The following is a 13148-nucleotide window of genomic DNA, read 5'->3' as shown; positions in this document are numbered from 1 at the left end:
GTTGGGCTTGGTGTAGGCTAGCCTGTGTTGGGATTGGTGTAGGCTAGCCTGTGCTGGGCTTGGTGTAGGCTGGCCTGTGTTGGGATTGGTGTAGGCTAGCCTGTGCTGGGCTTGGTGTCGGCAAGCCTGTGCTGGGTTTGGTGTAGGCTAGCCTGTGTTGGGATTGGCGTAGGCTAGCCTGTGCCCACGTTTTACACCTTTCCCACATAGAGCCAATGCAGTCATGTTTGCTGGTTAGGCTAATCCTGCATTAATGAAATGATTTCAGCATGAGGAGAGGAAGAAAACAACTCATTGAATCATACTAAAGACTGCATTATCATTGAAACATGACAAAAGAAGCCTACGTTGATAATAACTTATTGACCACCATATCTTCTCTAGGGTAGGGGGCAGCATTGGGAATTTAGGATGAAAAGCATGCCCAAATTAACCTGCCTACTACTCAGCCATAAGAGCTAGAATATGCATATAATTAGTAGATTTGGATAGAAAACACTCTGAGTGTTTTAAAACTTAGTTTCTAAAACTGTTTGAATGATGTCTGTGTGTATAACAGAACTCATATGGCAGGCAAAAACCTGAGAAAAAATCCGACCAGGAAGTGGGAAATCTGAGGTTTGTAGTTTTTCAACTCTTGGCCTATCGAATACACAGTGTTTATGGGGTGATATTGCACTTCCTAAGGCTTCCACTGAAGCCTTAGGAAGTGCAACAGTCAACAGTCAACAGTCTTTAGAACCTTTGATGCTTCTACTGTGAGGTGGGGGCGAATGAGAGGGGAATGAGTCAGAGGTCTGTCAGAGAGCTCAGTCTCGCACATTCACGTGATAGTTAGCATGCGTTCCATTGCATTTCTACAGACAAAGGAATTCTCCCTTTGGAACATTATCGAAGAAACATCCTAAAGACTGATTCTATACTTCGTTTGACATATTTCTACGGACTGTAACGGAACTTTTTGACTTTTCATCTGCTCCTAGTGATCGCGTGTCATGAATTTGGAATACTGGGCTGAACGCGCTAACAAAAAGGAGGTATTTGGACATAAATTAAGATTACTTTCTATTGAATATCATCAAAGGTAAGAGAATATTTAGAATGCTATTTCTGACTTGGCGGATATCTGTTTGGGTTGTTTGGTCTCTGAGCGCCGTACTCAGATTATTGCATGGTTTGCTTTTTCCGCAAAGTTTTTTTGATATCTGACACAGCGCGTGCATTAAGGAGTAGTGGATCTAAAATTCCATGCATAACAGTTGTGTATCTTTTAGCAATGTTCATTATGAGTAATTCTGTAAGTTGATGTGGCTCTCTGCAAAATCACCAGATGTTTTGGAACTACTGAACATAACGCGTCAATGTAAACTGAGATTTCTGGATATAAATATGAACTTTACCGAACAAAACAAACATGTATTGTGTAACATGAAGTCCTATGAGTGTCATCTGATGAGGATAATCAAAGGTTAGTGATTCATTTTATCTCTATTTCTGCTTTTTGTGACTCCTCTCTTTGGCTGGAAAAATGGCTGTGTTTTTCTGTGACTTGGCTCTGACCTAACATAATGGTTTGGTTTGCTTTCGTCGTAAATCCTTTTTGAAATCGGACACTGTGCCTGGTTATATAACAAGTGAATCTTTAAAATGGTGTAAATTACTTGTATGTTTGAGGAATTTTAATTATGGGATTTATTTCTGTTGTTTTCTGAGCGTCCCACGTACCGTAGAGAGGATATATTATTGATTCAATTCTGTATCAATGAATGAACAAGAAAATATGGTTATGAGACTCTCACGGCAGATGTTGGATCAATATCCACCTTCGTGACATGGCACGCAGGCACACACACACACACACACACACACACACACACACACACACACACACACACACACACACACACACACACACACACACACACACACACACACACACACACACACACACACACACACACACACACACACACACACAAAGATGTTATTAAGAACCTGGTTCCTTTTGGGTTCCATGTACAACACTTTCCACAGAGGCTTCAACATGGAACCCAAAATGGATCTATGTGGAAATAAAAAAGGGTTCTCCCCGGAACCAAAAAGGGTTCTCCTACGGGGACAGCCGATGAGCCGTTTTGGAACCAATTTTTCTAAGAGGGTACATACCCATCTAACTTCCTGTCAGATTGATTTAAGTGGGAAAACACATCATGATCTACATCACACTGGGTCAATGAACAGCCCCCCTCCCCCCAAACCTCAAACCCCTGGCAGTTAGAGGGAGAGATAGGGCAGGGGAAGGAGGAGAGAGAGGCAGAGAGAGGAGGGAGAGAGAGAGAGAGAGGGGAGAGAGGGAGAGGGAGGAAGAAAGAGAGAGAGATTGAGAGAGAGAGGGAGTAGAGTTGGGGAGAGAGGGGAGAGAAAGAGAGACGGTTAGTGGGGAGAGAGCAGGGAGAGAAAGAGAGGGAGGAAGAGTGGGAGAGAGGGAAAAGGAGGTAGAGAGAGAGATGGGGACAGAGGGAAGGAGATAGATGGTGATAGGGATGAAGAGAGAGAGGGGAAGAGAGCATTTCCATCAGCATGTTTGGCTGCATATCTGTTATGGTTGAGTTGACACACCGGGTCAATAACAGTTGTAATGAGTTTTGGTTCATGTTTCTGAATTGGGATTTCCATCTCTATCTGAGATGCAGAGTACATGGTGTTTTCATACCTCAGACGTTTGATATTCCTATTTGATTGTCCAGTGAACTAGGCCTAACAAATATATTTGGTTTAGCACATATGAAAATAACTATGCATTTTCTTCCTGTAAATTGACCAATATATTAATACTAGCTGCACCCAGCCCTATGGCAGTAAATCATTGCATCAGATTTTGCAATTCAATGCAATGGTCACGTCTGCTCCCTCTCCCTGGCGCTCGAAGGCACCAGGCTCCCCAGCAGTACGCACTCCTGCCACCGTCAGTACGCACACCTGCCTTTCCCCATCATGTACATCAGTGTATTATTGGACTCAGCTGGACTCACCTGTTTATTACCTCCCCTATATTTGTCTGTTCCCCATCTCTGTTCCCGTCTGCATTGTTTGTCGTCTGTCCGTATGTTTCCCGGGGCTGAGGCTGTTGCTTGTTCCTTGTCTGTTCCTATTAAATGTTGACTCCCGGTCGTTACTTCTCATCTCCAGCGTCAGCTCTTACAGCATTTGAATATTTCATGACTGTAACAATAGAATTATAACTTAATTATATGAATGAAATCACAACAACAAAGTATGAATACATGCTACTAATAATCTATTGTCAATTTCCCGTCTATTTGAAACATTTAGATTTTTTTATCACTGTTCATGTGTTGAACTATTGAATTCTCACGAGAAAATAATTTGGTTAAAAATGCAGAATGAGAACTTCCAGAACTGGAATTTCACTGCTTTGGTAGCAGAGACAACAGTGTGTGTTGTGACACAGTTTGGAATTTGGGAATTTAACACTGATTGATGACTCAGTGCTGATGTCACTGGTTCCTCTTGGTTGTACTACCTTAATAGATGAATATGAATAGCTCTTGTAAATAGTCATATATCTGATTGTTTTGAATGAATATGCATTTGTCACAACATCAACTCTTTCCTAAAACCTCAACAGGAACAAGAAGAAACTTGTTGTATGAAACTCGTGTTGTTAGCCAGGTAGAAGTTATTGTACATTGTATACAACCATCAAGGCCAGGTATATGTAGATTTCAATGTAATCCAAAAATAACAATTTGGAGCTTAAACACCATAGACATACAAAGTAAATATACTGTATGTCATCTCTACAAGGCCTTTGGAATAGGAGTGTTTTTTAAGAAACTGTGGGAGTGATTCAGCCTCTGCTGACCTCTCATGGTGTAGTGTCCTCCACTGTCACTACATCAATCCAATGGTGACCTCTCATGGTGTAGTGTCCTCTACAGTTACTACATCCACCCACTGTAGTGTCCTCTACAGTTACTACATCAATCCATTGGTGACCTCTCATGGTGTAGTGTCCTCCACTGTCACTACATCAATCCACTGGTGACCTCTCATGGTGTAGTGTCCTCCACTGTCACTACATCAATCCAATGGTGACCTCTCATGATGTAGTGTCCTCTACAGTTACTACATCAGTCCACTGGTGACCTCTCATGGTGTAGTGTACTCCACTGTCACTACATCAACCCACTGGTGACCTCTCATTGTGTTGTGTCCTCTACAGTTACTACATCAGCCCACTGGTGACCTCTCATGGTGTAGTGTCCTCTACAGTTACTACATCAACCCACTGGTGACCTCTCATTGTGTTGTGTCCTCTGCAGTTACTACATCCACCCACTGGTGACCTCTCATGGTGTAGTGTCCTCTACAGTTACTACATCAACCCACTGGTGACCTCTCATTGTGTTGTGTCCTCTACAGTTACTACATCCACCCACTGGTGACCTCACATTGTTGTGTCCTCTACAGTTACTACATCAACCCACTGGTGACCTCTCATTGTTTGTGTCCTCTACAGTTACTACATTAATTCCGTCCATATATATCCAAAATGTCCATATATAAAGTTTGTTTGATCCAGAACAAAACAGCTTACAAAAAACGCAATGTCACTCCAAAATATTTCAAACTACTTTTGTAATACAAATGTAGGTATTTTTAAACGTTAATAATCGATCAAATTGTAGTCGGGTCTTTCTGAGTTCAATACAGGAATGAAAACAAACCAGCGCTGCTTTTCACGTCTTGCACAACTCACAAAAGTGTCCCCAGTTCCGAGTTGGCCTACTTCTTCATTGCACAAAGGAATAACCTTACCCAAATTCCAAAGACTGGTGAAATCGAGTGGAAGCGGTCGGAACTGAAAACAGGTTCCTATGAAATATCCCTTGGCAAAGACAACAAAGGGAACAGAGAGGGGAAAAAAGAAATCTGAACAGTTAGTCCTCAGGGTTTTGCCTGCTACATAAGTTCTGGTATACTCACAGACATGATTCAACAGTTTTAGAAACTTCAGTGTTTTCTATCCAAATCTATGAATAATATGCATATTTTATATTCTTGGCATGAGTAGCAGGAAGTTGAAATTGGGCATGCTATTTATCCAAAAGTGAAAATTCTGCCCCCTAGCCCCAAGAGGTTTTAAGTGCAAATTCTTATTTGCAATGACGGCCGAAACCGGCCAAACCTGGACGATGCTGGGCCAATTGTGCGCCGCCCTATGGGACTCCCAATCACGGCCAGTTGTGATACAGCCTGGATTCAAACCAGGGATGTCTGTAGTGACACCTCAAGCACTGAGAGGCAGTGTCTTAGACCGCTGTGGCATTCAGGAGCCCCCCTCATACCACACAAGATGAATACACAAAAGAAGTGAGAATTCTTAGTAAAATATACATTATTTATTATAAATATAAAATGTAACAGTAACTGTTAAATGTAACAGATGTGATCAATGATCTGATCATACACAAGACCTTTATGAATAAAAGGGTTAAAACGTGAGATTTCTGATGCTCATACAACAAGATTATACCATTAAACTCTGCCAACACAGATGATTTCATATACAATGTGATAAAATGCTGGGTTCGTTGTCTGAGTCAGGCTCAGGACACAGGTTTGAGAAAACACAAAAGACTTTACTCTATTCAAAACCGGAATATCTCCAACAAGGAAACATAACATATAGAGAAAAACCCTCCAACACACACGGTAACACAAAACAATCACGGATGAAACAGAAAGGTAGACGAGAGGGTAAATAAGGAACATAATAAGGGAATAGAAATCAGGTGTGCGTAGTCAAGACAAAACAAAAGGAAACATGGAGCGGTGATGACTAGAAAGGCGGTGACGTCGAACGCCGCCCGAACAAGGAGAGGAGCCGACCTCAGCCGAAGTCGTGACATTCAAATAGGTTATGTAAAATAATAAATTAGGTGGTTCCAGCCCTGAATGCTGATTGGCTGACAGCTGTAGTATGTCAGACCCTATACTATCGGTATGACAATGAATCATATTTTTACTGCTCTAATTATGTTGGTAACCAGTTTATAATAGCAATAAGGCTCCTCGTGGGTTTGTCATATGTGGCCAATATACCATGGCTCAGGGCTGTGTCCAGGTGCTCCGCGTTGCTTATATTCTTCATTTATTATACTTTTCAGCACAGAGAAATGTCTGATAAAATTCAGGTAGTTGGATAAACTTAGAGATAGCAGGGTTCCAGCATGTTTGCATTCTCCTCCGTCAATGAAGATAGCAACACAAACTCTTCGTCCCGTGTACCCTTGTGATGAGAACTATTCCTATGACCTTTTCTTGTTCAATCGTTCCGCTCTCTCCCTGTAGAGAAGAAATAAAGTTATGTCATCCATTTCTTATACCATCGTTTTACCTAATATCCTTATGATAAACCCTACACACACTGTCAGTATAATTCATTTCCATGGAACCAAATCATTTAATCCTGAATAAATATGAATGAATTCTTACCTCAGCTTGCGAACAGCTTTCATAACCCAGCCCTTGGTGGGATCCATACATGTGAATCTTCCTCTGACAGTGTGGAAACTGGAAGAGAACATGTTGAAGAGACAACATCAGTCAATCATCAGTGCTTTACAGGCTTACATCTCTATAACATCACAATGCAATATCACATCGCAAATGAATCAATACAAATAATATCAAGTTATCAAATTGTTTTACTTCTGTTGTACAATTATTTTATACTTAATGATATACTTAAATTGAAGAAATGTGTTACAATTAATCTTTTCATTTTACTTGCAATTTGTCCCAGTTCTACTGTTAGGCCTTCCAGAGTCACTCACATGATAGCATCAATGTTGCACCCGTCATTCACTGTCTGTATGGAAAAGCCATGGATAAGACCAATGTCCATCCTACCCTGGGAGTATCGTGTACAACAGCCTCTAGGAAAACCTATTGAGCAAAAAGACAAGAAACGTTATCTTGTATAGCAATTAAAAAACACCATTTGCAAAAAACAAGGAGAGAGGGAGACAGAGGCAGGCAGACAGACAGACGGACTGAGACAAAACTTTCACATCCTATATTGACCTTGTTTAGCTGCAGAAACCTGGGCAGCAAACAGCCCCACAGCCAGGAGCACGAGCAGCACAATAACAGGGGCTCTGATCTGGGCCATCTCTTCTTCTGTGGTGCTGTGATGTGATGAGCTGCTGTCTTCAGACAAAGAGCTTCAGTGGCTGTGTGAGGTCCTACTCCTCACCAGAGCCATATATATACTCCTGGTGCAGGTAGAGAGAGGTGAAATGGGCTTTCCTTTCCACGCCTTAAAACCAAAGTTCCACGGCAGAATTTCCCCATCACATTCCCCAATGAGCAAAAAAGGGAAACAAGATTCTTAAACAGAACAAGAGGGAGGATGTTTGAACAACTTTTACATGTTTATTTATATACAGCATTTATTCTGAGCTGATTGAAATGCACGACAATATTAGTGTACCTAAATGCTTGTACCTTTGTTGAAGTCTCCTGGGTTAAGGAATATATTTTTGGATTATGTTAAGTGAGTTTGTGTTTTATATTATATCTCAGTATTTCATTATTCTGGTGCTGGGGACCCAAAGGGTTTAGTTTTACCCCAAACGCTACACACCTGATTCCACTAATTACCTCATCATCAAAACCCTGCTCAGACGTTGCATGCATCAACCAATGGTTGTGTGGGATGTCATCGACCGTGCTGTCAAGCACCAGATTGCTAATAGAACATGTGGTTAGTTCATACTTAAAATACATATCCACGCATTGTAAGATCTAGTATGCATCAGCAACGCCTAGGCAGAGGAACACTCCCAATGATTAGTGGAATCAGGTGTCTAGTGCTACGGCAATAACAGAAAAGTGCAAACCTTTTGGGTCCCCATTAAGAAACACAGTTCTATCCTATGATCCTATATGATCTAGTTATAAACACAAGGAGTGTAGGGTGAATTACATGCCAACGACTGTACCTCAATTGAACAATATATCAATTCTACATTATAATGTCCTTTAACCCGCATAACCAAAGGATGTGGGATATGTGTCAATCATATAAAAACCTTTGTATTTTGATTCAGACAGAGAATAACTGTGATCTAAAATGAATAGCCTGTTTACGCACCCATTCATCAATCTAAGTGACAGTAAATAACATCCCCATCAAAATACATCAGTTTAAATTAGAGACATCAGATTTTTGAATGCGCTGCTTCTCAGTCCACCACATCCACATATGCAGTGAAAGATGTCAGACCATGAGAATTCCCCAAAATCTGTCTTCTCACAAAAACGTCTGTAGCGTCTGAATGGTTCTGCGGATCTCTGTTTTGATCTACGTCCCCACAGGTAACACTGATGTGTCAACTTCTGTCTGTAGTGTCTGAACCGTTTGGACTAGAAACTATTACTCCACTAACACCACACTGACTCTCACCAACACGATGGTGTTCTCCGCTTTTCTCTACGACCCCCACAAGTGTCACGGGACTCGTCTGAAGGTACCAACACAAATGAATACACGTATGGAGGTAGTTTTGTGCCAACAAAAACATGGGGATAAATATGTATCCCAAAAAAAACTAAATATTTCCTGAGTTTTCTTATATGTCCTAGATGTAGGACAGACACTTTTAGAGGTTTTAACACCGTTGCTGTGGTTATGTGTGTATGTGTAACCATGTACCCACATCAGTGAAACCACCACAGATCATATCATAGAACATACTGTATGTACAGTTATCAGATGTATCAGTTGGTCTTGGAGGAAACACAGTGCATTGTGCTCCACACAAAGGAGGCTGATGGAAGGAGCTATAGGAGGACGGGCTCATTCTAATGGCCAAAATGGAATTCATGAAATGGTCCCAAACACATCAAACACATGGAAACAACATGTTTGACTCTTTTCCATTGATTCCATTCCAGCCATTACAATGAGCCTGTCCTCCTAAAGCCCCTCTCACCAGCCTCCTCTAGCGCCACAGTGATAAAGTCTATTGAGTCAAACCATGGAACTGCCCCTATTTATGTCCTATGAAGCTGTGAAAGGGCACATTTGGGGTGGTGATATTTATACAAAAATATGTGATGAGTTAGATATCAACTAAACCAGAGAATCTGTCACGCCCTGGTCTTAGTATTTTGTGTTGTCTTTATTATTTTGGTCAGGCCAGGTTGTGACATGGGTATTTATGTGGTGTGTTTTGTCTAGGGTTTTTTTGTATGTTATGGGATTGTGGTGTAGTATAGTAGTCTAGTAAAGTCTATGGTTGCCTGGAGTGGTTCATAATCAGAGGCAGGTGATTATCGTTGTCTCTGATTGGGAACCATATTTAGGCAGCCATATTCTTTGAGTGTTTCGTGGGTGATTGTTCCTGTCTCTGTGTTTGTTTGCTCCAGATAGGGCTGTTTTGGGTTTTCACTTTTGTATTGTTCGTTATCTTTATTAAAGATGTATCGAGATAACAACGCTGCGTTTTCGTCCTCTCCTTCGACACAAGAAAACTTTAACAGAATCACCACAGAACCAGTGAAGAACTTTAATTTCACCACAGGGTGATGCACTGAGGATGAGCAAGAACTTTTCTTACAAGACCTATGACAACTATGATGACATAATGACCCCAGGGCTCTGAGTTGTAATTCCTAATTCTACAGCGCTGACTGATGGTCAACATTCTATACTAGAGGAACACTCCTCTAACCTGTTGAGCAGGGAATTTCAAATGGCGAATGTGAAGGGGAACTTTCAGGTGTGACTTTGTTTGGGTAGTAAATACACACAGCAGGGAAATACAAGAGGAATTAAATCTCCTATCTGATCAATCTAATTGTCACACGTGTGTGTGTGTGACTTTGATCTCATGCACTGAAGTGCATGGATGTGGGCTGTTAGGCGTAGGTTGTCTTGATATGGTTATTTTCTAGGTCAGAGGAACACAGAATGTGTTGAGGCCTCAACTCAAAGGCGGAAAAGTGTTTCTGTGACAACTAAACAGGTCATCATAAACGGGTTTTAACAGTTCCTCTTCAGTTGTTGCATCATAACTGTCCCTGTGACAACCACAACTTTTTCCCCCTTGAGTTTGTCACAATGTATTAATTGGGACATTATCATGTTTATATGAATATTGAGACATTTAACACATTTGTGCTGTTTTTTTGCAATGTATGACCTCACAACTACCATGCGAAACCTGGAACAAAGTGGGAGGATCCTCTACATTCACAGAACAATTGAAAACCACTTCAATGAGCTAAAGAGATGAGTAAAAGTTTAACTCTCACCCACTGATACTTGTTTAATATATTATCGAACTCAAAGGATTCCTGCAATTCATGTTTCATATCATTAGCTCTTATTACAGTAAGCTGAGATACATGGAAAAGTACAGGGTCTTAAGTTATTACACCCCCTGATTTTTTTCACATTTGGTTGTTACAGCCTGAAATTAAAATGGATAAAATTGAGACTGTCACTGGACTAAACAATATACCCCAGCAAATTCTCTTCAAGTTAATAAAAAAGGAGTCAATAAGTATTCAACCCCTTTGTTATGGCCAGCCTAAATAAGATCAGGAGTAAAAATTGTCTTAACTCATAATTATTGCACACTGTGAGTCCATGCAACTTATCAAGTTTAAGGTAAGACCCAGGCGCAGACAGCGTCAAAGTAAAAAAGGTTTTACTCGAACAGGGGCAGGCAAAAGGACAGGTCAAGGGCAGAGGTCAGATTCCAGGTAGGTGGGGCAAAGGTACAGGACGGCAGGCAGGCTCAGGTCAGGGCAGGCAGGTCAAAACCGGGAAACTAGAATGCAGGGATTATAGCAAAGACAGGAGCAAGGGGGAAAACGCTGGTAGGTTTGAACGAACAAAAAGAACTGGCAACAGACAGAACTCAGGTATAAATACACAGGGGATAATGGGGAAGATGGGCGACACCTGGAGGGAGGTGGAGACAATCACAAAGACAGGTGAAACAGATCAGGGTGTGACAATTGTGTTTAAACCTAATTTTTGAATGACAACCTCATCTCTGTACCCCACACATACAATTATGTTTAAGGCCCCAGTTGAATTGTGAATTTCAAACACAGATTCAACTACAAAGACCAGGGAGGTTTTCCAATGCCTCCCAAAGAGCTCCTATTACTAGATAGGTCAAAATGAAATAAAACACCAGACATTGAATATCCCTTTGAGCATGGTGAAGTTATTAATTACAATTTGGATGGTGTTTCAATACTACAAAGATACAGGCATCCTTCCTAACTCAGTTTCTGGAGAGGACGGAAACCACTCAGGGATTTCACCATGAGGCAAATAGTGTTTTTTTTTAAGTTACAGAGTTGAATAATGGCTGTGAAAGGAGAAAACTGAAGATGGATCAACATTGTAGTTGCTCCACAATACTAACCTGTGAGGACAGACGATGGGAGATAAGAAGCAAGTACAGGGGGGAATAATTCATAAATAACGGTGATGAAACTAAAAAAGGCCAGTGTCTGGACAAGAGGAACACAATCACATCAATGCTGAAAAGTGAAGAAACTGAGGAAGTGACAGATATAGGGGAGACAATCAAAAAGGTAATAGAGTCCAGGTGAGTCCCAATAAGTGCTGATGCATGTAACGATGATGACAGGTGTGCGTAATGATGGGGGGCAGGCGTGACATAACCTACATGACAGAATGAAAAGAAGGAAGCCTGTACAGAATAAAAATATTCCAAAACATGCCTCCAGTTTGCAACAAGGTACTGAAGTAAAACTGCAAAAGATGCTTCAAAGAAATTAACTTTATGTCTTGAATATGAAGCGTTATAAGAGAACCTGGTTCAGTTTGCTTTCCAACAGACACTGGGAGACAAATTCACCTTTCAGCAGAACAATACTCTAAAACACAAGGCCAAATATACACTGGAGTTGTTTACCAAGATGACATTGAATGTTCCTGAGTGGCCGAGATACAGTTTTGACTTAAATAAGATTCAAAATCTTTGGCAAGACTTGAAAATGGCTGTCTAGCAATGATCAACAACCAACTTGACAGAACTTGAAGGATATTGTACATTCCATGTGTGCAAAGCTCTTATAAATTTACCCAGAAAGAGTCACAGCTGTAATCACTGCCAAATGTAATTTGTTTGAATACTTATGTAAATTAGATATTTTTGTATCTCATTTTCAATACAATTGTAAAACACTTTTTTGTTAGAAGGTTGAATTGTTAGATATTACTTGTTAGATATTGCTGCACTGTCGGAACGAGAAGCACAAGCTACACTCGCAATAACATCTGCAAACCATGTGTATGTGACCAATACATTTAGATTTCGATTTGATTTGAATCACTTTTGGCAGCAATTACAGCGGTGAATCTTTCTGGGTCCCTAAGAGCTTTGCACACCTGGATTTTACAATATTTGTCCATTATTCCTTTAAATATTCTTCAGCCTCTGGTAAGTTGGTTGTTGATTATTGCAAGACAGCATTTTGAAGTCTTGTCATAGATTTTCAAGGTGATTTAAGTCCAAACTGTAACTAGGCCCTCAGGAACATTCACTATAACTCCTACATACAGTTGGCCTTCTAATCACAACGGACTAAATGTGTTTGAATTGAACAATCAAACTTCTTTTTAAGGCTACTTGTACATTACATCACATCGTCACACAATCCCAACGTTATGTAATCCTCCATTATACAATGATAACATATCCCTTAGAATTTTGCTGACATGCATTTATTTTACCTTAATTATTAAGGAGAAGTGGATCTAAAATTCCATGCATACAGTTGTATCTTTTAGCAATGTTCATTATGAGTATTTCTGTAAGTTGATGTGGCTCTCTGCAAAATCATCAGATGTTTTGGAGCAAACAAAACAAACATGAAGTCCTATGAGTGTCATTTGATGAAGATCATCAAAGGTTAGTGATTCATTTTATCTCTATTTCTGCTTTTTGTGACTCCTCTCTTTTTGTGACTCCTGTGTTTTTCTGTGACTTGGCTCTGACCTAACATAATGGTTTGGTTTGCTTTCATCGTAAAGCCTTTTGAAATCGGACACTGTGCCTGGTTAT

The 13148-nt window shown here is 40.5% G+C and overlaps 1 protein-coding gene across 1 annotated transcript; it reads right to left on the bottom strand.

Annotated features, from left to right (window-relative positions):
• Positions 1-5450: 5450 nt before the first annotated feature.
• On the bottom strand, positions 5451-7252 carry LOC135507704 (C-C motif chemokine 20-like). The gene is made up of 4 exons (XM_064927314.1): positions 7114-7252; positions 6864-6975; positions 6523-6600; positions 5451-6372 (listed from the first exon to the last, which is right to left on the bottom strand). The coding sequence occupies exons 1-4, from the start codon at positions 7199-7201 to the stop codon at positions 6336-6338; spliced, it is 315 nt and encodes a 104-aa protein (XP_064783386.1). The 5' UTR covers positions 7202-7252; the 3' UTR covers positions 5451-6335.
• Positions 7253-13148: the final 5896 nt, after the last annotated feature.

The sequence above is a fragment of the Oncorhynchus masou genome, chromosome 3 (genome assembly GCF_036934945.1).
Source record: "Oncorhynchus masou masou isolate Uvic2021 chromosome 3, UVic_Omas_1.1, whole genome shotgun sequence".
NCBI classification, from domain to species: Eukaryota; Metazoa; Chordata; class Actinopteri; order Salmoniformes; family Salmonidae; genus Oncorhynchus; species Oncorhynchus masou.
Note: the sequence above shows the minus strand (reverse complement) of the source record. Positions and strands in the feature narration are given on the sequence as shown.